Raw genomic sequence first — 27,399 nt, forward strand, 5'->3', positions numbered from 1 at the left:
TTCGGAATTGAACTTGAGATATAGGGATTACATGATTTTTATTTATGAATTTTCATCTTTGTGTTATTTCAAAATAATATCTTTTTTGTTCCATAATGTTTTAGAAAGTATATGTATTAAAAAGTGTGTTTTGTCTTATATGTAGATTGAGAAGTTATAGCTTTATTTATCCCACATTGAATATATGGACGAGGGAAGCCTTGCTCATATCCTCTTCACTTATGTTCAAGAACAAAGGAAGAGAAGACGTGTGCATAGCACGCGCAACATGTGTTCATGCTCGAACTTGCATTGACACATATCCAATGATCTGGTATTGTCTAAGTCTATTGGCAATTCCAATTGTAAATCCACCTCTACTATATCTTTAAAAAGTCACAATTTCTAAACTCTGAAAATAAACTCCAAATTTTTAAAAAATAAAGAATAAAAATAGAAAAAAATATAACATTACTTCAAGGGAGTTGCAAATCCACCTCTACTATATCTTTAAAAGGTCACAATTTCTAAACTCTGAAAGTAAACTCCAAATTTTTTAAAAATAAAGAATTAAAATAGAAAAAAATAAAACATTTACTTCAAAGGACTCAAAACCTGGAGTTTGGGGTTTGGATTAAGCTGTCGTTTGTGACCATCTCCTTTGTTTGAATGCTTCTTTTATTGGAAATTGATTAGAATTGTGTACAACAGCAGGATTCAGGATTGATGTCGCACGAGATCATGACATAAATCTGCTCTTCACGAGTAATTTAAGAATAGATGGATGGGGTTGGGTCGAATTCCAATCTAAAGGTGATCGGATCTGACATTATAGATTGAATCTTCTTCGGATCGTTGGCAGTGCCGGGTTGAAATCACATCAAAGTCTAAAGATGAATAGAAAAACTCTTGATAATGAATGAAACATGGCGTAAACTAGCAAAATAAAGTTGAAAGATCAAAATGAATTAAAGCAGTGAAACTTATGAGCTGGCCGGGACCTCACAGCCTGGCACCCGAAGTAGAGGCATTCATTAGAGCTTAAATTGATTGAATAAACTCCTTGTGATGAAATAAATTAACGACTTTGATATTTGAATGAAATTGGTTAAAGAGAGATCTAGGATCCTAATAGTTTAATGCCATAGATAATGAAATGATGAAGCTTTTCTTATCTGAAATGGGTGGCCACGGTTGTTGGAAAACTAGGGTTTCTAAAGTTATCGGTATAAGGTTTCTTAGATATGCGGTTTGGCAGTATCAACATATCATTCTTCCATCTCACTAATAAACCTACCATTTTTGGTCCAAGATTTCTGAAAATAGATTTTTTTCATGGGATCCTAGGGAATTTAAGGGATATTATAGGCTAGATTATGGTCTGGTCATGACTATGGTTTAGTGTGTCCTATGTTGTATTAGGTTGGTATAGTCCCTAGGGATTAAAATGCTTCATCTAAGGCCTTGTCTATGTATTTAGGGATCATTTCCTATGCTTGGATGGATACTTAGGATTAAAAGAAAATGTCAATTCAAAAAAATTGGGTATCTACAATATGCGAATGCCGGCACTTTGCACTTTGCCTCGATGCATGAGGCAAGCACGTGTGAAGACAACTCTGGTGTTGTAGATATTGTATTACTTGTAAATTTGTGTTGGCGAGATAGTCTTCACAGTCATCTGCTCCCATGTATCACGAGGACAAACTTGTCTCGTAAAAACTTAGATGCAAACTTATTCTTATCAGTAAAAATTAAGTATTATGTTGAGAAAGCAATATATCCGGCCTAGAATCAAAGATAATATAATATATTTTGTTTCTTATTGTGATCTATTTTACTCCCTTATTTCCAACAATGCGCACTCAAATTTGTATGTGATTTTGATACGTTAGACCTTACGTTATGTTTGGAAACGCTTAACATGGTTATAGGGTGTAATGCTTCATGTTTCTTATGCTTGGAGCTCCAGAAAGCTTCCTGACACAAGAATGTCCAGGTTGCAAATGGTTTTTACATTATGCGAAGGAAAAAGCTCATAAAAGATAGCAATCTCATAAGGTAGAAGTAATATATACCTCAAAAATCCAAAAAGAAAAAGTAAAAATAAAATATAAAATAAAAGGTTGTTTTGATGTTGAAAACCCTTCAATTGATTATTTCACCCTCAAGATATATGGACATAGAGAGAAAAAAAAAGAACTTCTAATCCTAAAAATGGTTCATCATGTAACACAATACCATCCACTTTCAAGATTTTCAATTGCTTATAAATATACCTGATTTGCGCATTTTTTGAGTTTTAAACTCATAATTAAATGTAAAATAGATTTCAAGTCATTGTTGCAATTTCCAACACCTAAAATGCATCTTTCGAAAAGGTTTGGTGTTGCATTTTACTTGGATTGTTTAAGGTTGACACCTTATAAACTTATACGTATTCCCAACACTCAATTTTTATGTGGCCAAGCCCACATATATAGAAATGCGGGCCTATTAATAAATTTATTTTTTAGGTGAATTTTTGGACTTAATTTTTAAGGACATGTAATCTCTAACATATAGATCATGAATATGAAAAAATAAGTAATTTTAAAACATTAAAAATAATAATTCTAATAAGAAAACATTTGGACCGTTAGTTTCCATCAGTGGTTTAAAAAACGGATCGGTGACTCAGATCGGGCACATCAAAAATCCATCCGGATCGGTGAATCAGCAATCCAGATCAGGAATCGGCCGAATCGGTCGGATTAAGCCTTAAAAAAAATCTGAAAAAATTATTAAAATTCATTATAAATGTTTATTTTTAAGAATCCAATAAGAAATAGGGTACTACATTATTGTTCTATTTTTTTCATCAATCTATGAATATTGAGATGTTCTTTCCCTGTTTAAACTTATGTTAACCATTAAATTTGCATTACGTAAAAGAAAAATCATAGAATCATCATGGATAAAATATATAATCATATATGGACTACAATAAATAATGGATTAAATTGATCAAAAATTGCCACAAAAATCTCGAATTATTGTATTATTATATTGTCTTTTATTATTATTTTTTTTTGATGATATTATTTTCTTCCTTTTACTTTATTTTCAGAGGATAAATTGTTTTTTAACAAAAAATGCTTGTTGCATTATCTTTTATTTTACTTTTTTCTTTTATTTTTTTGATGATATTCTTTTTCCTTTTATTTTTTTTGAAAGATAAAAATAAAACTCTTTGTTTCCTTTTTTTATGACATTATTTTTTTCCTCTTTATTTTTTTTGATGACGTTATTATTTTCCTTTATATTATTAAATTTTTCTTTTTATTTTTTGATGATATTATTATTTTTGTTGATTTTTTTCACTTTTTCCTTTTTTTATATGAAAAAGATTATTTTATGTTATTTCACTTTTTTTCTTTTTTTTTTTTATGACATTCAAATTTTTTTCACAACGTTAGCATAGGGTTCAAACTCGAACCTAGGACCTTTTGCTTAAATAGCAACATAATAACCAAACCCCTTAGACGCCACATTATGTTAGTTTCCCTATAATAAAACAATATATTGATTTGAGGTCGAACGTTGGGCATTGAATTGTATTTATCCCACATCGAAGCGTGATAGGACATAAAATGGTGATATAAGCACTTCCAACATAACCTCTCAAGAGGCATTAGTTGAGGTGAGAACCACATGTGGTGCACGCGAGGCATTCGAGATTTCTCCCCACTTATGATGTCATATGGGCGTTTGATGACATCATGTCCATCTGTGATGTCATGCGAGCGGTTCACAAAATGAATCATTTTGTGTTGACTCGGGTGAGTTCGTGACGATTCGTCGATTTTTTAATCAGCCCGCAAGAAACAATTTTCCTTGTGTTAAAAAAGGGGGCATGACTTTGTTTTTGTTTTCCCTAAGCACTAGCAACTCACAAAACCCAAAAGGTGAAAAGAAATCCAAGGGCCACAACAAAAAACCCTCCTTGAAAGAGAAAGAGTAAAGAGAGAATTATTGACATTAAGTTGGGCTGGCAATGGGCCACGTTATCCATGGCCATAATCCGGACCTATTCCCTTGAAGGTCAGCCCAAGGGTCCATGGTCCTATCAAGACCGGGCTGGGTAAAATTAAATGGAAAAAAAAGAAAAAAAAAAGAAAAAAGCATCCAGCTGGGCCTGTCTTGGCTTCAGACATTTTCTGGCCCAAGCCCGGCCTTCGGGCCATTTTTTGGCCCAGGTCCTAGTTTTTTAGGCCAAGCTGGGCCATCCGTAACCGAATGCTTTATGTATGTGTGTGAGAGAAGTGACTTTTTTAGGAGAAAGTTAATGAGGCAATCGGCATCTCACAAAATCCGAATCAGGGAAGAAGCACATAGATACCAAGAAGCCCTCACAAGAGAGAGATCTGGATTGGCATTTAGATAATGCTTTGTTGTAGAAAGAGAGAGAGAGCTTATTGACATTGAGAATGCTTAGTTGGGGCTCCATGACCAGGACCCATGAAAATGGGGAGCCCTTTTCCGCATGCGTACAATCGTATACACGTGCAAAAGAGGGCAGTCGGCAGCAGCGAACCCTTAAAATCAACAACAAAACAAAAACTCGTTTCCCTCTCCACTCTAACAAAAACAAAAAGAACTTCTTTCCAACACTGTCTTTTCCCTTTCACAATTAAAAAGTGAAAGACAAAAGAAGGAAATTTTTTCCCATGTTTTGGTAGTTAGTAGATGGCTACTTTGGATGGGAATGGATGGTCCAGATTCAATGCTTCCAATTCATCTTCATCATAGTCTTTTTTCAATTAATTGAAGTCGGCTAATGTTGGACCGCCAATAAGCCAAAAAAGAGACTCAAAGCTTTAGCAGTCCATTCTGTGTCGTTTTCCTTCTTAGAAAGAGATCCAAGCCATTTCATTACCAGCAACTGGGACAGGAAAAGAGAGAGAGAGAGAGAGAGAGAGAGGCAATTTGTAGCTTCTTGGTGGGAGGCTTGAGACCATAACTAGGAGGTACACCACATTGGCACAACACATGACAAAACACCTCTCTCTAACGCTCTCTCTCTCTCTCTCAAGACTTCTGCCATCGAGCACCGCTATTCACGAGCTTAGTGTATGCAGTCACGAAATCGCTGAAAAATCTCTTCTCATTCTCAGCATATAATGTGATCCACCTGAGAGAGAGAGACCACACCAACCAATGTTGATCTCAGATTGCATTGAATACAAAGGAAAACCAATACTACACTCCATTCATACTTATACCTAGGCTATAAACCAGCGTTTGAAAAATCACCGATCCAACTTGGAATCACCCAAGTAAGACTGGGAATAGTATTTGGGCAATTCCAATTTGAGGAATCCTGGAATTCCCCCCAATTTTCCCAATATCCTCTTTCTCTTTTAAATTCCTTCACCATCTATGCACCTGAATCAAACAATCCAGATCGGAAATGAAGATCCAACTCAGGTTTCCTGTTTTTGTATCACTGCTGAAAACCATAGTTTTGGGCTTAATTTACATATGAGATTAATACAATGAGCGGGGCTCCCATGCAAAACCTCACTAGACTAGAGGAAAAAAAGTTAAAAAAACTCTTCAAAATCAAGAGGAGGTTAACCAAAGAAAAGAGAGGAGAGGTTCTTCACCTTAGGCATTCATCATCCTCAGCAAGTGCATGATCCGAAGGGAGCCCAATCATACTAGACATGTCAGCTGTATGCATATCAATATTATTACGCAATGCATGCGAATTTTGTGTTCTTTCTAAAAATGATGGAGATTTTTGGGATACATAACCCATGGAAATACACTAACAATACCATCAAAATTTTATAAGAGAGAGAAGTACAAGTGTCTGTACCAGAAGAATTCCATGGTTTCTCGAGTAGTATCTTGAAGTAAGAATTGTCGAAAACGGTGGGGTTCCCAAATCCTTTGCCACCCAAGGTGTGTGCTCCAGATAACGCGACAAGATCTTGTGTGCTGCCATTGCCAAAATACCATTAGTCAGCTCATGCTACATAAATTCGAGTCCAATAAGACACAATCCAAGTTAACAAAATTTACAATATCTGAAAGTGAGTTTGAGAAAACTAAATACATTTTCAAAATTTACTAGGAGGTCAAAAGAGAGTTTGATCAGTAAACGAAAGAAAAAAAAAAAAGGGTCAAGTGTTTATAATGATGCAGTGAAAGTTCTGTGGGAAACTTCACACAACCCCAGCCGTTAGATGTCAAGAAGGGATGGCTGAGGACTGTAGTTCCCCTCAAAGTGCATCAAGATTTTCAAGGAACTTTGAGCAGATGAACAAGACACCCTAGCATCCCTTGGTGACATTGAATGGCTAGGGTGATGTGATATTTTTCTACAGAAACTTCACTGCATATATGAACCCATAAAAATATCTCAGGTAAGTCCTCAAAAATATGCCTATGATCATTGTTTATAGTTCTTTCAATAAACTAAAAAAATCATCGACTCCAACTAGTTAAGGGAGGGATCCCAAACTTCATTTTTTCAATGACAAGGAACTTACGAGAGGCCTTTTCTCTGAAAACATGTCTTCAGACTAGAAGCATCAGAAGACTCTTCAGGAAGCCTACCTTCTGGATCAGGTACTCTAAAAGGCACATAGAAAATATTAATTTTCAAATTGAACCACTACTTATTAGAACCAAAACTAAAAATTTATGAGAACCTACAAAGCATCGAGCCTTCCTAGTTCTACTGGAATTTTAGGGCCTCCACATAAGGAAACTGCTTCAGCTCCTGCTAGAGCAATCATGTCTGCCCAGGATACTAAAACAAAAACAAAATATTCAATCAGTTAAAACAAATAGGAATTTAAACTTAAACTTAGTAGAACATTTTCCAGTACCTACCTGGAACAATCTTATCGATATTTGTCTTTGCCTTCGCCAAGACCTGAAACAAAGATATGCTAAAGAAGCACATAAGTCTAGCAATAGAAGACTGAAGAAAAGAGGTGTAGATGGAATTCAGAACATACCCACATGACAAGCGTTTTCATCATTTATAGAGCCAGATGATTTGTTTCCAATGGCATTGACATGCATTTTGAACATGACATAAGCAGAGCTTGCAGAGGGAAAACCTTTTATTTTGAATTTTTTTTTTGGGTAAATTGCAGTTTGCAGATGGGGTGACCTCTTACAGAGCCAATATAAAAGATATGGCCATGTCAAAGAGAAAGCATGATGAGGATTTAGAGAATGTTAGAAGCCTTAACTTCTAGAAATTGAACTTTAAAGTTCCGGTAAAAAACATTATAAGGATAAATGTACTTTTGAAATTAGTGCAAATTCCAGAATTCAATTGTCAATTTATACTAATAACATTAGCAAACTGCAAGCTTGGTTCCATTAACACAGACGAAAACCACAGTCATGGCATTGACATGGAAATTCCACCAAAAGGGAGGTGTTCCTGTGTGGCAACTGATTTCTTTTCCCTTAAGGCGAGCATGGGGAACTCTTGTACCTATCTTCTTGTCCAAGTTGATAGGAGGCTTGACGCACCATTTATGCTGCCTCATGTTAACAGAAATTCAGTGAGAATCAGTGTTGATATGATTCTTCTATTCATTCATCGAAATTATGACTGAGCAAATAAGGGAATGGTAAATATGGTGTGGCTTGCATATCTTGTAAGTTCTAACATACCCCATGCACATCGAAGGAGCTAAAGCACCTAATCCATATATCAAAATTTAAAAATATGAAAATTCTGAAGGTGGAGTAATACCTTCAAAGGTTTCCTTAGACCTGCATTTTCAGGTCTGTCAAGCTCAAATACTAGGGAACCATTTATGCCACCTACAAAGAAAAAAGTAGTAGGGGGAACTTCAAAATGAAGAAACTTCTGTGGTTCAACATTAACAATGTTCTGAATTTCAAACAATGAAGTAATGCATTATGATGAAAAACATGCACTGCTTCAAACGCCGAGAACAAGTTTATGGAGCAATAAGAGGTTCAAGCTCATTTCCGCAGGTATTTCTTCAGTCGAAACATGATGAGTAAATTTGATAAAGAAGAATTATTTGAAATAACTGGTCAAGAAATATTTCATGGACAGAGCATGGAAGGAAAATGAACCCATGCATGATATATTTTAAGCAAAAGTATTAAAATAGGTAACAAGCTCACAAAATAGGAACTATTTATCCACAGCCTATAACTTTGTATCATATGTTAGACTAACTAACGCATGCTACTAGGGATGCCGTTTGGTTATTTGTTGAGTGAATAAAATGGCAGTTCGTGTAAACAGAAAACACCGTATATCTTAAAAGAATAAATAAATAAAATAGAATATACTGATTTAATAACTGAAATGCATTCTAACTCTGTTGAGACCAGAGACACGATAATAAGGATCAAGTTTTCTTCTTTTATTTTCTTTTCTTTAAATGATTAGAAATTCAAACTGATGAAACCAGATTTGATGAGGAACAGTGACATGTGGTCAAAATGAAAGGTTAAAGGATGAACCATAGAATACTTATTGTAAACTTGATAAAGGAAATAACTGTAATACTTATTGTTGTACTACTAGCATTAGTAATGATAAAACTAATGCCAAAGGTTTATATGCTCCCATGGGAGCCGATTGCCCATTCACTCCCATGGGTAAAACCATATCTAGGAGTTTTTTTAGGACCCCAAGTTTTGGGGACGTAACCTTATTGACCTACTGATCAACGACAAAAAATTAAAACAAAAAAGAAAAAGAAAAACACATGGACTATATATGTGCCTGAAAAAAATAATGCCCCAGAACTGATAAGAGACGATCCAATTTTTGGATGGTCAGATCTAAGTTCATAGGAACTCAAAATCCTGTCTTTTTTTTTCTTTTTTTTTGTCTTGGAAAATATTCATGTAGTGATTCTAATGGGATTGAGAAAATTCTCATAAGTAGGTCTTTTGCCCGAGGAAGCAAGTGTACAATTTGCTCCTCAGACATTCAGAACTTCATAACGCCATGCACAATCATTTCAGTATAAAAAATCATTTTTACTTGGTAATAGACACATTTCTTGAAGTAAAGTCTGAATTACAAGCAAAGTTGTGGTAATTTAATGCACGTGACATTAGCATTGTATTTCATTCGCATGTGCAGATCTTGAGTGCTAAGTTGGTGCAGAGTAGAATAGAGGTGAATTCATCGAGTCCATTTCAACTCAGAGTTCTTGAAAAAAGTAAAAATTGTTATGGGACTTGTCCCTATCTTCGTAGCCCTAACCCTAGTGGTTCTATGATTGTGCATTGGCATTTGTAAAGTGGTTTCAACTATCAAGAGAAAGCCTTCTGCTGGTTCCACTGGTCTCAGTCTTTTAACGCCAAGGAAGCAACTCTTTAGAATCATATATTGACTTTGAAAGCTTTTTACAAGATAATTACTGCAAGAAGAAGTTTTGTGTTGTGTATACACATGTGTACTATTGTAGTATTGCATGCCAATTCCTTCACTAATAACGATGACTTTCAAAGCTGCAACCTACAAGCTGAGACACAGACTCAATGCCATTAAGCAAACCCATCCTTCTTTCTTACACAAATTGGATCCATAAGAGAAAGTGGTTCGAAATACATAAGATACCATTGTAAAGGTCTTCTAACCACATATCCTCTGGATGATTACCTGAATCATCATCCAAGTCGAATGTCCCTGCATCATGAAATACAAGGCGTAGCAAACCAGCAGCTTTGGCCTTGGACATGACTTTCCTTAGCTCATCTCTTATAAGTGAAGAATCATTATCCTCTACTCGTCCAACATACACCATCCAAAACATAAAGTTTAGCCAACAAAACATGCACAGAGAGCACCAAAAATTATTCAGATCAATTTCGAAAGTATACTAGTGGACCTATTCCTACACATGTTAGAAGACAAGAAGGGGCAATTCAATTCAGAATCATTTTGGTTGCATGTAAATAACTAAAATACCCAATGCAGATCACATATATATAAGAACTTCAATTGTATGTAAGAATCCTAATCTAAATGTGTGAAGTTGCTAGCAGCATTCCCAATGAGTTTGGCAAATGCAAGATGATTCACAATGGTAGAAGTAAAAACACAGGAAACCATGAAGAAACAATGGGTATCTGAAAATACCTACAGCACAGGCATCAAAACTTTGTGGCAGATGGTGTAGAGGTAGCAGCAGTGGCAGAATTGAAGAAAGGAGAAGTGCTCTCCTCTTATGACAATTACAGGAGTTCTTCCTATCTGCACAATATAGAATTCATCAAGAGTTACATGCAATGAAAGAATCAAGTTCAATATACCTAACAAAAGGAAGTCCATATGTTTACTATATATTAGAGACTTCTGAATTTATAGTGGTTCTTAGTACTTTACCCAGAATTGGGTTTTGGATCACCTGTGAACCAATCTGGATCAGTAGAACCAGGCGATTTGGATAGGCTGAAACCGGGAAAATAATTATAATATAATTAAATGGGTGGACGTCAGGCAACTCTCCCATCCATCGAATCTGGTCCGACTTGGGTTATTCCGATCTGGATCGCCATTTTTTAAAACCTTGGCGGTTCTTGATCTTGCCAATATTAGGTCACAAAAATCAAAGAAAATGCCTAGCGATTACCACAACAAAAATTTTGCATAAAATAACACAACTACTAAAACCAGTGTCTTAAAACTCAACGACTTGCCTCAGGACTTGCCCAAGTCAACTTGCCTTGGGACCCTGACAAGTCCCATTGCAAGTACCACAAAACTAGCATGAGTGGCACACTTTTTGACCCTTTTAGTGCTTTTTCTAAATACACTCAGATGGGTTTCAACCATACTCGAACAGGTTAATTCACCTACCTCATGCTTGGGACCCTACCAAGTCCTGACCCGAGTCTGTGTTCTAAAAGACTAACTAAAACAATTTCTTTGCAAGTAATAGTTATTGTAAAGTCTCTTTAACATCATTTCCACAATTGTCCCCCACAAACTCAAATGAAGAGAGAGATTTGCAAGTAATAGCAGGATGGGTGATTGCCAATCAATCATATCCTGAGTGAACTATGTGAAGAGACCCACAAATTAACAGATAAGTTGATTCACCGCTGGAAACACCAAAATTTGCCTGTGAAATGGAAATTTCATGGTTTAATTTAAATGATCAGTAACATGTATCTGTCATATAACTTTCTTTGCGATTGAATATCCCCATCTTGTATGTGTATAAACTATAAGCCCTTGTTCATTTTAGTTAGATGATCACGTTATCAGCTTTATGAATCCTTCTCATGGCAAAGGGACCAAAAAAAAAAAAAAACATGAATAAATAAATCTCCTAATTTCTCTGAAAAACAAAACTATATCTGACTTCAAAATCTAAATCAACAAACATTTTGATAGGCCAAAAATTATTTCTTCCCAAATCGAACAAGAAATAATATCTGATGTTATGTTGGCTATGTCATTTGCGGTGAGATTAGAGACGGTGTCATTAGAACATTGTAAGGATGCTCTAGAATCTAAAGATTTTAAAATTAGTCATACTAAGACAGAATATATAGAATGCAAGTTTAGTAATAATAGGATTAGAAACTGGGAATTAGTTAAGATTGATGGCCAAGAAGTACCTAAAAGATAGTATTTTTAATATCTTAGGTCGATAATCCATGAGAATGGAGAGATTGAGGATGATGTCACGCATAGAATTAGAGCTAGGTGGATGAAGTGGAGATGCGCTTCCGTAGTCTTATGTGATCATCGCATACCAATGAAACTGAAGGGGAAGTTCTATAAGACAGATGTAAGACCAACCATCCTTCATGAGATAGAATGTTGAGCGGTAAAAAAATAACATATCCATAGAATGAGTGTAGCTGAGATGGGGATGTTGAGATAGATAAGTGACAAGACAAGAAATTATAGAATTCAGAATGAATGTATTTGAGGGAACTTAGGGTTGGCTCCAATAGGCGATAAGATGAGGGAAAGTAGATTTAAGTGGTCCGGCCATGTGCAGTATTAATCTAGAACAAAACAAGATAGGATGAGCGATTTGGTTTAGGTGGAAGGCTCTAAAAGGGCAAAAGAAAGGCGCGAAAAGATATGGATAGAAGTAGTGAGAGAAGATATGGTGACTTATAACCTAACTGAGGGTATGACCCTTAATAGAACAGAATGGTGGAACGGGATCCGTGTAGCCAATCTCAAATAGTTGAGGTAAGGCTCAGACGATGATGATGATGATGATATTATGTCGGGCTATCTACATCACCAAACATTTTCATCCATTACAATTCATTTCTCCAATGAATAAACCAATGTTTTTAACTTGACTCAGTCCTTGGCTTGAGCTGAGTAACGTGGCGGAGTTCGAGTGGACTCGACCGAGTAGTGCACATGTCAAAAAAGGTCAAAAATAAAAAAACATGTAAAAAATTGTTGAAAAAGGCTAAAAATAGGAAATGCGAAATAAATAATAGAATTTACTAGAAGTCCATAAAAGTCAGAAAAAAAGTACATACAGGATGGATTATTGAAAATTTTGATTTATACCTTAAAATATTTGGAGAAAAAATGAATCATAAAAAATTGGAGTATGTTAAGATAAAAATTCCCAATCATCATAAAAACCTTATAAATGATCTAGAAATGTATTTATAAATCATTTAATTAAGATTTTTTAAGAAAAACTAGCATTTTTACTCATTTTAAACGGGCTCGAGTTGGCCCCAAGAACTCACCTCGGTCGTAGGCCAAGTTACTCGGTCGTGCCCTTAAATACTGGAATAAACTATTAAAGAACCCCAAACACGCTAGGAGATTGAATTGAACATGACTTCATAATTTATAGAAAATAAGAAATATATATTAACACAACAATGGAATTTTGTTTATTCACAATGCCATCTTGCAATAGCCTGGCAGCACCAAGGTCAATTAAGAAGTTGGATGCAACAGCTCATTTGGTTATTCAAGTTGCAACTTATATTTAGTATGAAACACAGTTTAATTCAATTTTAAAAATACCAATCATATTTTACCTCAACCCACCTTGCCACCTGCAAAATTTGTACACATTCTACAGTTCATTAGCAACACTGATTTCTGATATAAACTCAATGCAGCAGGGAAGAAAAACCCCAATGCCAAATTAAAAAGAAAGAAAAAAAGGATGCAGCAGAAAAGAAAAAGGGGAGAGAAGGTGAGGGAGAAAGACACAATTGAAAATAAAAGACTCCGAGCAAACTTCCCAATGAACGTGGATTGACAAGACAATATGGAACATTTACTTAGAAAAGGAAAAAGAAGAAGAACATGATTCCTATTTCCAAGAGTAAGTGATTCATCATATGGTGCTTCAGATGCCACATGAATTATTGGACACGAACATAACATGTGATATCAAAATTTCTGAAAATAAACATAACAGAGCACAAGATTATGACTTACTCTTGATGGGTTTGGAGGAATAATTGTGATTAGTGTGAGAGGAATTGAATGGTTGAGAGATGAGAGAGAAGGAGGGGCAGGGAATTTGAAGAGTATGAGGAGAGCCCATTTTAAATGCAAGGACTGCGTCCTCTGGCTTTGGTTTTATCAGCGGAAACTGTGAAATAATCTTTGAGTGCGGTTGTATAGAGCCAGAGGCCCTAAACAATCAAAGTAAAGCACACCTTCAAATAGACTACCGACAAATGTGGTTTCCATACTGGAAATTTTTGTGATCGCCTTAAAATACATTTTTATTTTTAATTGTAAAATTCAAAGCTTCAAAAATAGTGTGGATCAAACACATTCATGAAAATCTTTAAAATTGACGGTCAAAAAATGCGCTACAAGATACACTCTTTCCAAAACTTGAAATCCATTTTTTTCCCATGTTCATATATCTTGACATGAGAGAGGATATTTGAGCATCAAAACAACCTCTTCTAATGAGATTTTTGAGGTTGGCTCTAATTTGATCGTTTAGAGCCTCAGCTCTATATAAGCTTTTTAAGATTATTACTCTTTTTCCTTGTGTACATTGCATGGGGTATAACGTAATCGTCAATTTTTCTGCGGAACAATCGCATACACCAGAAAGCCGTCGGATGTACAATCGGATGCTGCATATGTCATTTCTCCGCATATTCTTGGAAAAGTTTTTGGGGACTTTGGCTCCCCAACCCATAATAAGAATATAACTCAATATGTCACGTTGTGGCCCTTTGTCACCTTAATTGTTGTGCTTGGAAGCACAAAATCCGATTAGTTGATTTTTGACAAGTAAAGTATGATAAATAAAATACGAAATACATATCACAAAAACACAAATATTTATGCGGTTCACTCCAAAAGAGCTACATCCATGGGGCTACATGCATGGGCACGACAAAATCTACTATACCAAGTTACATCAAAGATTTTGGAACATATAGTTACCTTTATAACCCTCGACAAAACTCAGTCGTGCCTTTTAACCATTACTTATTCATTCTATTTACTTCTAGCAACTATTACCGACATTTTAAACTACTCTTTATTCCTTCTATTTACTTCTGACAACCATTACCGACAACACTATATAGAGACGCGAGAACAATAGAAAACTGATTTTTTCTCTAACATCAGATAGAGACGTGAGAGTAATGGAAAACTAATTTTTTCTCTACCTAAAAGGGAAACAACTCAAAATCTCGCCAATACCTGATACAGATACGAGAGCAATAAGAAACTGATTTTCTTTCTAATTAAAAGGATAAACAGCCTAAAATCTCCATGTTAACCTCTTCTCTTAAAAAACTGACTTTCTCTCTAACTAAAAGAGGAAACAATCCAAAATCTCCATAAGAACCGCTTCTCTACAAGAAACAAGCTTCTCAATCTTCATGAGGCACAATACCAATGTTTTTCCTCCATATGAAGCTCTTTGCTCTAAGAGGAAAATGTTTTTCTTCATTCTTCTTTAAGAGGAAAATGTTTATCTCCAAAGAAAGCTCTCTTCTCTAGGAAGAAATTGCATTTTATGCACGTGAGGCTTTGCCTCCCTCTCTCTCTCTAGAGGAACTACCATTCCCATAACCCAAATAGGACATACAAATTCTCTCCACTTTCATTTAATATATATAAGATTAGAAGTCCACACCAAATACAAAATTTAAATAGATATTACATATATCTCAAAAACCAAGAGATATATCTAAGAATCTTAATCTTTTTGGATTTATATTTCCTTTAAGAAACTTATCAATATCAATCTCAATCCTATATAACACGGATCAATCTCAATCCCACATAATATGAAATTTCCTTACATGTGTGATATTGGAATACACCAAATCCAACACTAACTATTTAGCTTTGAGCCCATTCTCTTGGCTTTGAGTTTGCATACGCTTGAGAAGTTTGGGTCCACATGCTCATCCTTCTATAAAAAAAGAACGGAAATTTATCAAAATACATTTAGCAAACAACCTATTTAACATTGGGATTGTCTACAAAGAGACTATTTATCTTTTGTACCATGTAGGTTATAATCATTCTTGTCCCTTAAATTTCAATGAAAAAGCTTTCTATGTTCTCCCTACAATATAAAAGTTCTATCCTCCCCCTTATCCAACGTCCAATTTTGAATGGAGGGTTGCCACAATCACAATGTCACGTTTCTACACTATTTTATTTTTAATTTTTTTTTTTTATAAACTATTTTGACACCTCTATTAAACTTGCACTAACGAAACATATAAAAAAATATTTTCAATAAAATAAAATAATCAAAATACCCCTGAAAGTTTCAAGGGGTATTTTGGTCATTATTTTTTAATCAAAAAATTATTATTATTATTATTTATAGGTGTGCCCCCAATGAGAAGATGTCACAAACCAAATTTCATATTCAAAAAAATTATATTAAAAATAAAATACTTTGAGACGTCGGATCTAAGATCAAACGGTGTAGATAATATGTTGTAAAATGCACTATTTTTGAGACTTAAAATCTTTTCATTTTTCATGGTCATACATCTCGATGTCAAGATGATCAATTAAAGGGTTTTTCAACATTAAAACTACCTTGTCCGATGGATTTTTGAGATGCATCCGTAGTTCTATATTATAAGGTTGCATCCTTGTATAAATTTTTTCCAAAAAAAAAATTTCTTCAACTTCGTGACTCACCCCATGTTATCAAATTTGATACTCAATGAGTGGGAACCACTGTGACCTTCATGTACAAAAAATAAATAGTCTCTTTGTAGGCAATCCCTTTAATATTTTTTCATATATTTTTAATTTAATTTCAAAATATCTCTCAAAATACATGGTCATAAGTTCGAATAGTTGAAAAAGGAAAATCTCTTAAAGTGTTAAAAAGTTAGATGTATTTTGATAAATTACGCCAAAAAAAATTAGACATGGCGAAGGCGACTAGAAAAATTATAGGTCAAAACTCGTTCGATCTAAATGTTTACAAACTCAAATTTTATTTAATAAATAAATAAATTTAATATATCTAAATATTTACAAACTAAAATTTTATTTTTTAAGAATATAATTTGATAATTCTAAAATGGAAACCAAAATTTCAAATAAAAAAACCCTCTCAAGTCTTTTGCCTGGGGATTAAGTACGCAATGCCCTCCCACGGAGTATCTTATATGCTCTCATGAGACCACACAAGAGAAAGCAGACAATGAAGCCTATTTGAATGCACTTCTCTATTTTAGCAAATTTATTCCTGGATATAATTATCAGAGATAAATTTATAGGCCATTTTATATGTAAGTTTATCTTTTTAAAAAGCTATTTTTACTTTAATCACAGTAATTTGTTTTAAAAATACCTTTTTTACTAAAAATAGCTAAACTAAAAAGTTTAAATAATTAAATAAAATTATACATAATGCAAGATACAAACCGAAGGGCTACCTAGATAATATGATCCAAAGTGTATTAATTTTAAATAAAATTACCCTATTCCAATAAAATTAATTGACCTTGAGCCCTATACTTTTGTAAAAAAAAAGACGTTCCATTCTCACTGTTACATGTGAAATTAGGTTGTTATTAAAATTAGGAGCTAGGTATGCATTATTAAACACACTCAAAGTCCAAGAAAATTATTGGGACTCAAAGGGTTGACCCAATCCGGTTTTGGGTAAGGGTTTGTTTCGGGTCTAAATTTTATACCCAACCACTATTAAGGTCTAAGTCCAGGTCCAGGTCCAAGTCCAAGTTTGGGTCTCATATCATTTTTTTCGATCTGCGTCTGGGTTCGGCCAAACTCGGACCCGGACCCAGACCCAGACCGGACCGTTGCCATCCCTGTAAATAAATGGGAGGGAACGACATCATCATGAAGCCATCGTCTACTTGTTCATGTACGTGACAAACCTAAACAAAGGCCATGAAACAAACTTATTCCCATAAAATATCTTATATTTTACCTTAGCCACCTAGGTGTCTACCATGTGTTACCATTCTCCCCTTCTCTTAACTGTTGTATCAGTGTTTTTATTGGAGAATATTCTTTGCTGCAATTATTTACTCCAAAAGCAAAGGTAAAACCCCAAAAGCTGGACAACTCTTTACCGTGATGGAGGAGCATCAAACAATCAAAAAGAGAAGCTCTTATCTGGCCACGTTTCTCAGTCTTGACCGTCCAATTCACTTGATGATGATTCTGCTCACCAGAATGTGAAGAGAACATATATTCCCCATGGTTATTTCTTGACCAAGAAAAGTGTGAACCAACAAAATTAAAAGAATACAATAGAAAAGAAGTGAAAAATAGACAGAACATGTACAATGATGTTGGTATACAGAAGCAAAATCGCCATATAAAATTGGACGGCTAAGAATGCGCCATTGATCACACTCAAAGTGTGAAAATCAACATACCAAGCACAAAAGTGCGAAAATCAACACACCAAGCACCATACTTAGATTTATTGGATGTTACAAAATTATTGATCTTAAATCCGAAACTTCCGACAGATGATGAGTGGCCCAAGGAAATGAAAGAGTTGGTTACATTTTTCAATTTTTTCTTTGATTTTCATAAGGAGGAAAGGACAAATTATTTCACATTTGATGGTTTAAGGATTATTGTGCCTTTTTTAAAAAAAAAAAACAAAAGTAAAGGTCTTATAGTCTAGGGAAAAGTTTATATAGAGCCGAGGCTCTAAACAATCAAATTTGAGCCTACCTCAAAAATTTCACTAGACTAGGTTATTTTGATGCTTAAATATCTTCAAATTGATTTTCTTGACATCAAGATGCATGGACATGAGAAAAAAATAGATTTCAAGTTTTGGAAATAGTGTATAACGTATTTTTGGACCGTCAATTTTCAAGATTTTCAAGTTTGATCTACACTATTCTTTAAGCTTTAAAATTTATAAATAAATATAAAAATATATTTTAAGGCTATCACAAAGATTTCCCGTATTAAAACCACATTTCTCGATACTATTTGAAGGTAGACTCCAATTTGATTGTTTAGAGCCTAGGCTCTATACAAACCACACCGATATAGTATATAATATGTAGCATATAGTAATTAAAAAAAAAAAAAAAAATATTCATGGGCTTTGTGCTTCTTGGGATCAGTTATGGATGCATGTATAGAGGATAGGGCTTGGGCGTAGGCGCACAAATGAATAGAACACATAAAAAGAATAATAAATGTGTCCCATAAAGCTTGCAATCTTTCTTGTAGTGTGTTATAGAATTAACTGCACACAAAGGGATGCTGAAAGGGTTATTTTTCAGTTTTTATAGTATCACACATCGGAGAGAGAGGGGCCCAAATTTATTTATTTTTTGTTTTTTTGGGTGATTCAATGGGGAAGACATGCCCGTACCCGTTTTTTCAAATAATTTAAGAATTAGTTTTTTTTTTGAAGGTGTTAGTGGGTGACGGAAATAAAAACCACCACATGGTGACTAGGGTGCGTTTTTTCAAATAATTTAAGAATTAATTTTTTTTTTGAAGGTGTTAGTGAGGGACGGAAATAAAAACCACCACATGGTGACTAAGGTGCCGGGGTACTAACACCACGACCCAGCCCCTTTACCAAGAGAGGTCCAAATTTGGCGCTTGCATAGCATAGACAGCTGCATAGATTTCTCAATATATTCTAATGCAACTTTTGTAGAGAAACATGTGAGAGAGGGGAGTGGTACATATTTGTCACCATATTCTAATGCTACTTTTTGTTTGGGCGGGAGAGAGAGAGATTGTACATCTTTCTCATTATATTCTAGCACAGCTTTTGGAGTGAAACATGGGCCAAAGCCCCGCATAATGATATTGGGAGGACTTTACAAAAGAAGCCTCGAGATTTTTTCTCTTCTTATTCGGTTATAGTAGCGCACTCTGTCACAAATCAAAGTATTCTTGAGTCTCTTTCCAGAAGAAATGGACATCAACTAAGCGTGTCCAGAATAATTGAGGCGTGCTTTAGTCATATCTGAAAATGGGAAATGAGTATAGACTCGAAAGCCTTCAAAACCCACGAATGAGAGAATCACACAGTTTCATTTGCCGAACAGTATCACAAGAAACTGTTGTTCTAAAGTAACCGATCAAAAATGCATTGTCCAACTCCAAACTCAGGCGTGAGATGCACTATTGACATGGTCCCGTGACACCAAGTTGAAGTTTTAGTAGCATAATAAAAGTACATTGTGATAACATCCGAAGCCCGTGTCCGCACACTTTAACCTGCATATAAGGAGAGGAAGCCAACCGAGAAGGCCCATTTGGATGAATTACGCGAGTTTGAGAGGCGCCAGCAACTCTCATCTCAGTTGATCATTACAACCTCAGAATTTGTGATTTCAAGGCATAAAACCAAAGCTCTCCCCCTCCATCAGATGAGAGAAGTGTGAAGAAGGTCACCCACCTCGACCAAAAGAATGGTGCAAGTTTGGTAGCGATGGAAGGAGGGGACTCTCTCTCTAAGATGATGGTACCTCCAAAAGACTGGTACAATCTAGCTTATGTGATCCATTTCTTGTTGGGTGCAGGCAATTTGCTCCCATGGAATGCTTTGATCACAGCTGTGGACTATTTCAGTTATTTATACCCGGAGAAGCATGTGGACAAGGTTTTCTCGGTGGCCTACATGGGTTGTTCTTTACCCGTTCTGGTTGGTCTGATATGTTGGACTAATAGGCCAAGCGTTAGACTGAGAATGAATTGTGGATTTGCCATGTTTGTTCTCTCTTTGATCATGATGCCCATTTTAGACTGGACTTATATACAGGGGAGACAAGGGTTAAGTGGAGCTTACAGAGTGACCGTCTCAATGGTGGTCATGTGTGGTGTAGCTGATGGTGTCGTGGCAGGGAGTCTTATAGGTTCGACAGGTGAGCTTCCTGAACGTTATATGCAAGCAGTATTCGCTGGAACCGCAACCTCAGGTACTCGAAAGAAATAGTTTAAATTCTACTCTTTCTTATCATGTTTCCAATGCTCCTGAAATAGATTTTTCTTGCTTTTCCATGAAGTAATAACATAGTTGCAATAGCTCCATAGCATCATCCAATGGTTCTTGCACTTAGAAAGAAAATCAAGAAGATTTGGTTCTCACTTATTAGGTGTTGTCATTTGTGGTGCAGGTGTTCTTGTTTCCACTCTGAGGCTTGTCACAAAAGCTTCCCTACCCCAAACACCACAAGGCCTACAAGCGAGTGCTCACCTCTATTTTATCGTCAGCACATCAATAGTTCTTATCTGCATAATATGCTACAACATCCTCAACAAGCTGCCCATAATGAAGTACTACAGAGGCCAAAAGAGCGTGGCAACTGAAACCCTCACTGGAAACTTCAAAAACCCATGCCCTGAAGCTCCCAAACTGCCAACCCGCTCTAATCTTAACACCAATCCCAAACCTAATTTGCTTACAGGGGCATTCTGGGCAGTTTGGAGAAGAATCCGATGGGTTGCCTCAGGCATCGTTTTGATCTATGTCATTACTCTCTCTATCTTTCCAGGATACATAACTGAAGATGTGCACTCAGAGCTTCTAAAAGACTGGTATGCCCTCTTGCTTATAACCACATATAATGTTTCAGACTTAGTGGGTAAGTCCTTGACCGCTCTATATGTTCCAAAGAAGGCCAAAAAAGCGGTATGGGCTTGTGGAGCAAGGCTCTTATTGTATCCATTCTTTGCGGCATGCCTTCATGGACCCAAGCTTTTCAGGACGGAAATTCCAGTGACTACACTAACAAGCATACTAGGGGTGACCAATGGGTATCTGACAAGTGTTCTTATGATTCTTGGTCCTAAATCTGTACCCTTAGAGGAGGCTGAAATGGCAGGGCTTGTAATGGTTTTATTCTTAGGTCTTGGTTTGGCAGGAGGATCAGTTCTTGGATGGTTCTGGGTCATTTAGTTTCTATAGTGTGGATTCAGAAGCCCAAAGCTTCTGAATTGAGATGACTTTATATTCTATCATGTTATGCTCAAAGTGGCGAATTCAGCAGACTAGTAAAAAGCATGAAAAAGGTGCTTTATTTATTTTGGTTTTTGTAGTGCTGTATGTTGTCACTAAGCAACCTGCCACAAACTATGTATCAGAGACAGACTCGTAATATTTAAAAAAGAAACAAATCGAGATGTTCGCAATCCAGGCCACATAAGGGAGAATTAGGCAGCAATTTCAGTAATGGATGCTCTATTCCCACATGGATTTGTCTATAATGCCCCCTATTCCCGATTCCTAACTCACTAAATTAAAGATTTCAGTGTCAGATGTGAAATCGAGACAGATACTTTTATTGACTGTATCCACATTTAATTCCATATTCATTCACTGTTAAATATCTGTATATTAATAAGAAACTCTCATCGGATAGACTATGCTTTCAGCACAAAATCTGACATACAATCATCATATACGCAATGAATAGAATAGAACAAAGCCTTAAAAGTTCAACACCCTACAAAGATCCTGAATTCCCAAGAGATTGGTGTGTTCCTCAAATACAGCAGTTTGAGAGCTCAGGATTTGAACAAGAATGAAAATACCAGGTTTTTTAGAAGAACAGAATGTGTGGGTACTATAATATTCTGCTATAAAAATTTGAAGGAAGCAGTAATTGCAGTTTGAAATGCCAAACTCTTTGAAAAAAATCATGCACCATCAATCCCAAATTTCCCCATGGCTGTGGTGTCAATAATCACGTGGGTTGGGCATATATAGTCATTCAAGGATGCAAAGACATCACAGCGTGATGCTGAAGAATTATTCCACTAAAAGAATCTACAAATACATGTTGATCAGCAACAAATTCCTAGTTAGGCAAGCAACTTATCTTATATTTGGACCTCCTCAACCTGTACAAAACTACATGCATAGGGACTTTATGAAGAAATGTACAATTTTGCTCAATCAAAGGACACAAAAATAGAAAGTCATGGACAAAGGAGATCGAGTTCAGCATCACAACAAAAAGAATAGTATGCTTTTCTACAGGGTCCCCCTCTAATCATACTGAATTCTGTATGGTCTGAATTTAACAATGGGGAGATGAAGGTGGTAGTAAGTATTGCTGCTCTACTGAAATGGTGGGGAAGAACCCATAATGTCAGAGATACTGCCTTTTAATCAATGGACCTCCTAGAACTAGTTTCTCTTAGTACTTATGTAGTTGGTTCCTTATTGTTTGTTTGCATTATTAGAACTCTCTTTTTGATGTTCATTTCTTGATTGGATGTCTTCCACTCCAATCATCTTGAATTTATGTTGAGTTTGATAGATTCTGGACAAAATGAAAAACTCAACAAGACAGGACAAAGTATGAGAATAGGAAAACTGGGTATTTTTTTTGTTTGTTCGATAATAACAGAAAATCTATGAATCTTACACTAAATTGATCAATCTCCATACAAATCAGAGAAAAGAAAACGAAGAAAAGGCATCATGGTACAATGAATCTGGACTAAAGTACATTATAATCTCATTCAAAACCTCAACAAGTACAAGGATGTAAAAATCCAAGCTACCCACATCTATTAAATAACGCATTTTTCAAGCCATTGAAAAATCCTAAAAAAAATGGCTCATTTCCATTAACGCCTTGATGGATGAGCTGCTTCATAATCTACTCCATAAGTTACCTGGGTCCAGATAGACGGACTGCAGACAGGAATGCATCACTGTTGCAGTCAGATGGATCTGACGAAGTTCCCCCTTCACTTATAGGTTTCAAAAAATTTGAATATACTCGGAAGCCAAACTGAGAAGAAGTGGGGGGCTGGGGCACCTCCATGATGCCTTCAAGCATTTGCGCCACCTTGGTCATAGGCGGCCTCAAAGACATGTCTTCTTGTATACACCACAATGCTATTCTTATTGCAATCTCCACTCTTTCGTCCTTCTCGTCACAGTGCAAGTTTTCATCGATGATGTCCTTCAATTTCCCTTCTTCCATTTTCTTGAAAGCATATGAGGGGAAGTGGGCCTTCTCTGAGCTCTCAACAGGATCGAAATTCTTCCGCCCCCCAATTATCTCCAACAAAACCATACCAAAACTATATACGTCACTCTTCTCCGATATGGCATAGTTTGTGATCCACTCTGGAGCAAGATACCCCCTTGTGCCCCTGAGCGTGGTGAATACGTGACTCTGTTCCCTAGTCATAAGCTTAGCGAGCCCAAAATCTGAAACTTTCGCCACAAAATTATCATCCAAGAGCACATTTTCTGGCTTTATATCACAGTGAACAATTTTCACGTTGCAATCTTCATGCAAATAGGCCAACCCCTTTGCTGTGGCCAAAGCTATGTTGTATCGAGTGTCCCAGTCCAACAAGAAGCACCCCTCATCTTTTCGAAATATCCATTTGTCCAGAGAACCTTTGGCCATGTACTCGTAAGCAAGCAGCCTGTGTGTGCCCTCAGCGCAAAAGCCTCTTAGCCTCACAAGGTGAACGTGGTGAATACCCCCTATGATGCTCACTTCGGCACGAAACTCTTTCTTCCCTTGACCTATGCCCTCCAATTGCTTCACTGCGATCCTGGTGCCATCAGGGAGCACTCCCTGATAAACCGAACCAAATCCACCTTGACCGAGCTTGTTGGTAAAGTTATTAGTAGCCAATTGGAGCTCTCTATAACTGTAACGAACAGGCATTCCTGATAAACCCTCCAAGAATGTATCATCTTCTGATGATTCGCGTAACGATTCAGTTGATCTCCTCTTCCTGTGATATCTATATACGAGAAAGATGAGACCCATGATCACCACAATTGTCATCACAGCTATGATTATAATTGCAATGATGGGTAAGTGTTTTTGGCCCCCGTCCTCAGGGTTTGAGGACCCATTGTCACCAATATTTGAAACCTTAATATAGGCAGCATAGCCATTAGAGGGACCACTAACCTGTTGCAGGCTTCCTAGCTGAGAGTACAAAAGGCAACGCCTTGAGCTATTGTCATAGAATAACGCGATGCAAGAGCAATTATTCTGGCAGGCACCTTGGCAACTCGAGAGGCTCTGTTTTTCCAAAGGGGAAATGAAGTCATTGGCGAAATAGCTCAAACCATCGCCTATCTCTGCAAGCCGGACCGACCCATTTGATCTACAAGGGGATGACACAACTGAGGAAGCACAAGAAGTCGCAGAGCTCAAGATTGGGGGACACCTGCAACTTGAATCTTCTTGACAAACATAATAAGGACCACAAATCTCGGGCTTCTGGCAAACACTAGCCGGAATGGTGGTCGATTCAGCCATTGAGCCCCCACTTTGCAGGTTATAGAAAGATATTGACCCATCGGGTCCCAAAACTGCAGCCCAAGTAGCATTAGGATCAGAAGCGCCTGAGAAGATGACCTGGCCCAATAAGGTCCCCCTTTTGTTATAGGTCATCCATGAATTTGAAGTTAAAGTCGCAGAATAGATGTCACCACTAAGTTGAGCAATGGTTTGCCTGGTATCCTTCTGCATGGACCAATACAATTGTGGTGGGTTGAAATCGATAAGGAGCATCATATCCCCCGAATCGATTCTTAGGTGGTAATTACCAGAGGAGATGTTACTGCTACTCGAATTGCTCACAAGTTCCATTCCTTGAGTGAAGTTCTGACCAGATAGAAGAGTATCAGTTGGGTTGGCGAAGCTTTGCCATAGTATCCTGGAATCATTAGTGAGCAATACCAAGTTACCTGAATCCTGCAATTCTAAGGAGCTCCCTCCTTTTTCTGATGTGTTGGTCGACCAAATTGGGGACCCATTTGACTCCAAATATGTGTTCCCATCCTCCGAGAACACGAAATCATCGGAGTTTCGAACCGGGGAGTCCCTATTTGCGGTCCAAACAACCCTCAAACTTCTAACATGCCATACTGATAGAGTGAACAACGTGACATCCCCTATGTTACGGAAACCACAAACGAAACTTTGGCCCTTGGAGAAGAGGAACGAACCCTGGTTATCGATCCAATTCATCTGAGACCCACGAAAACCAGGCTCGATGCGACCGGAATTTGGGGTAGCACAGAGACTGGTTCTTGAAGAAATTATCAGAACCATGTAAAGACCTCCAACCCAATTCACAAAAGCCATGATTCTCTTAGCCATAAGATTGTGACTGTACTTTGTTTCTATATCACCAAAATTTCACTTCTCAAAAATAGCTCTGAGAAAACAAAAACATGTACAAATATAGAGTGGCAAAGAATACCTGATGAATTTACAGGAAACCTAATTTCCCTGGACTTTCTTCACACCAGGAACCAAGAAAATGAGCCCAAGATATTTTCTTTCAAACTGCATATCTGAGTCCAACCAATTTTATAGAAACCACCGCATTGCATCAGGTAATAGAGGTGTGACCATGAAATTCACATCAAAGGTCAACAAAAACCAAAATGTACAAAGGTAATTAGAAGACAATGGAGAAAGAGAATTGCTATCTAATGTGAAAGAGAACAAATACGTGAACTTGCTCTGTGAGCATAACTATGATAAAAGCTTCACCATGAAAACAACCGAAGAACCACAACAAATTTCACAACGGAATTGAGCGGGACCCAATCTCTCAACAATGATATTTCTGCTGTTAAAGAAGACCCAATTTCTCCAAAGCCCCACGTAGAACACAGAATTGCAGTACTTGGCCAAGGAAGAGTCCCCAGTGCAGCAGAAACCTATCCATTCTTGGGCTCCTACCCTTAGTGTCCAAGAGAAGCTCAAAGGTGAACATGAGAGAGAGAGAGAGAACCCACTTTGAAGTTTGAACAAGTGGTTGAGAGAGAGAGAGGAGAGAGAGAGAGAGCGAGAGAGACCAGGATGAAGTTTGAACAAGTGGGTTGCAGAATACCTGTGAACCTTAGGGAGAGAATGGGGCAGGGAAGAAGATAGAGAAGATTTACTGACTGAACAGAGGTTGAATGAAGTTGTTAAGGAGCATTTAAAGCCACCGTGTCTGAAACGAACATCCCAACTGTGATCCAGTTCTCCTTTTCTGCAACATCCCAACTGTGATCCAGTTCTCCTTTTCTGCTTTTAAGGATGCTTCCTCCCTCACTCATGCCTACCCTTTTAAAACGTTAAACCCCTCCCCCCTCTCTCTCTCATCTCTTTCTCTCTCTTCTCTCCACTTCTCTTCTGCCTTTTGAAAACTCTGGCTTCCTCTCTCTTGAATTAAAAAAGTCCACCTCTCACCCTCTCTGCAGTCTTCGAGGGGATGTTACAAAATCCAAGCCTTCATGCACCCCTCTTTCTTATATTTTATTACGTGATGGGTCCCAAACCCAATTCCCCTCCTACCATTTTCCCCAAATTCCGGTTTCGGCATTGATTTTAGGGATGGCGAAAGGTCGGGTACGGATCCGGGTCTGGGTCCAGGTCTAGGTCAAATATGCAAGACTCAACCTTTCATATCTAAAATTTGGACTCATACCCAAACCCAAAGTCAGATCTACCCGTCCTATCCAAATTATGGTTAGGTCCATTGCCACTCTTACTGGTTTTATGTTTCCACTTCGGGAATTGGTAATTTCTCTTTCTCATTTTATATTTCCACTCTTATTTTATGTTTCATGTTTGCTGAATTTCGGTAAGAGCAACCACTAAAGAATTAATGGATAACCGTTCTAAAAAAACATTAAAAGTTGAGTTTTCTTAGATCTTCTCGTTTGAAAATTGGATCGTCTCCATTCAATCTTGATATATTATTTTTTTCATGTGAATAAAAGGTCTAACTAGGAATTTTTCCTTTATTGAGCTTAATATGTGGGTTTAAGAGGTGACAAGGAGGAGTCGACAACAATGTCGTTTGGTAATGGATGCGGTTTTCATGCAGCTAGCCTGCATATTGCAGAAATGCGGGCTTGGCAATAAATTTATTTTTTAAATATAATTTGATCTTAATTTTTAGATAATATATAATCTTTAACATGAAAA

General features: G+C 36.7%; 3 protein-coding genes across 13 annotated transcripts; 1 reads left to right on the forward strand and 2 right to left on the reverse strand.

Annotated features, from left to right (window-relative positions):
• Window positions 1–4,408: 4,408 nt before the first annotated feature.
• Window positions 4,409–13,868, reverse strand: APX6 (ascorbate peroxidase 6). Of its 10 annotated transcripts, none has more exons than XM_088868427.1 (11): window positions 13,439–13,640; window positions 10,130–10,243; window positions 9,650–9,772; window positions 7,748–7,818; window positions 7,484–7,529; window positions 6,865–6,923; window positions 6,685–6,781; window positions 6,519–6,602; window positions 5,843–5,964; window positions 5,628–5,694; window positions 4,409–5,152 (listed from the first exon to the last, which is right to left on the reverse strand). In XM_088868427.1, the coding sequence occupies exons 5-11, from the start codon at window positions 7,522–7,524 to the stop codon at window positions 5,050–5,052; spliced, it is 573 nt and encodes a 190-aa protein (XP_088724553.1). In that variant the 5' UTR covers window positions 7,525–7,529; window positions 7,748–7,818; window positions 9,650–9,772; window positions 10,130–10,243; window positions 13,439–13,640; the 3' UTR covers window positions 4,409–5,049. The 10 variants fall into 10 exon arrangements, 8 of the variants coding, with proteins under 8 accessions (XP_088724553.1, XP_088724552.1, XP_020521559.1 ...); XM_088868426.1 differs by lacking the exon at window positions 7,484–7,529 and adding an exon at window positions 13,030–13,047 and having other exon boundaries at window positions 4,409–5,406; window positions 6,865–6,907; window positions 13,439–13,564; XM_020665900.2 differs by lacking the exon at window positions 7,484–7,529 and adding an exon at window positions 13,030–13,047 and having other exon boundaries at window positions 6,865–6,907; window positions 13,439–13,563.
• Window positions 13,869–19,051: 5,183 nt separating this feature from the next.
• LOC18431874 (Nucleoside transporter family protein) lies at window positions 19,052–21,610 on the forward strand. 2 transcript variants are annotated; one of them, XM_006841994.4, is made up of 2 exons: window positions 19,052–20,397; window positions 20,596–21,610. In XM_006841994.4, the coding sequence occupies exons 1-2, from the start codon at window positions 19,911–19,913 to the stop codon at window positions 21,375–21,377; spliced, it is 1,269 nt and encodes a 422-aa protein (XP_006842057.2). In that variant the 5' UTR covers window positions 19,052–19,910; the 3' UTR covers window positions 21,378–21,610. The 2 variants fall into 2 exon arrangements, with proteins under 2 accessions (XP_006842057.2, XP_088724555.1); XM_088868429.1 differs by having other exon boundaries at window positions 19,067–20,343.
• A 1,312-nt stretch (window positions 21,611–22,922) lies between these two features.
• SD2-5 (S-domain-2 5) lies at window positions 22,923–26,681 on the reverse strand. The gene has a single exon (XM_006841993.4). The coding sequence runs from the start codon at window positions 25,570–25,572 to the stop codon at window positions 23,101–23,103; it is 2,472 nt and encodes an 823-aa protein (XP_006842056.3). The 5' UTR covers window positions 25,573–26,681; the 3' UTR covers window positions 22,923–23,100.
• Between the last annotated feature and the right edge of the window lie 718 nt (window positions 26,682–27,399).

The sequence above is a fragment of the Amborella trichopoda genome, chromosome 5, assembly GCF_054954075.1.
Source record: "Amborella trichopoda isolate Santa Cruz 75 chromosome 5, AtrichopodaSantaCruz75HAP2 v2.0, whole genome shotgun sequence".
In the NCBI taxonomy this organism is placed as follows: Eukaryota; Viridiplantae; Streptophyta; class Magnoliopsida; order Amborellales; family Amborellaceae; genus Amborella; species Amborella trichopoda.

What these genes read in the sequence shown, in the direction of transcription:
- SD2-5 (XM_006841993.4), bottom strand. Translation starts at nt 25,572, where the DNA reads ATGGCTAAGAGAATCATGGCTTTTGTGAATTGGGTTGGAGGTCTTTAC.
- APX6 (XM_011624157.3), bottom strand. Translation starts at nt 13,547, where the DNA reads ATGGGCTCTCCTCATACTCTTCAAATTCCCTGCCCCTCCTTCTCTCTC. An exon ending in GTCTAAGGAAACCTTTGAAG is followed by an intron (nt 6,908 to 7,747) that starts GTATTACTCCAC and finishes TCTTTGTTTCAG; the next exon opens with GTCTTGGCGAAGGCAAAGAC. An exon ending in GAGGATGATGAATGCCTAAG is followed by an intron (nt 5,153 to 5,627) that starts GTGAAGAACCTC and finishes TCTCTCTCTCAG; the next exon opens with GTGGATCACATTATATGCTG.
- LOC18431874 (XM_006841994.4), top strand. Translation starts at nt 19,911, where the DNA reads ATGGAAGGAGGGGACTCTCTCTCTAAGATGATGGTACCTCCAAAAGAC. An exon ending in CGCTGGAACCGCAACCTCAG is followed by an intron (nt 20,398 to 20,595) that starts GTACTCGAAAGA and finishes TTTGTGGTGCAG; the next exon opens with GTGTTCTTGTTTCCACTCTG.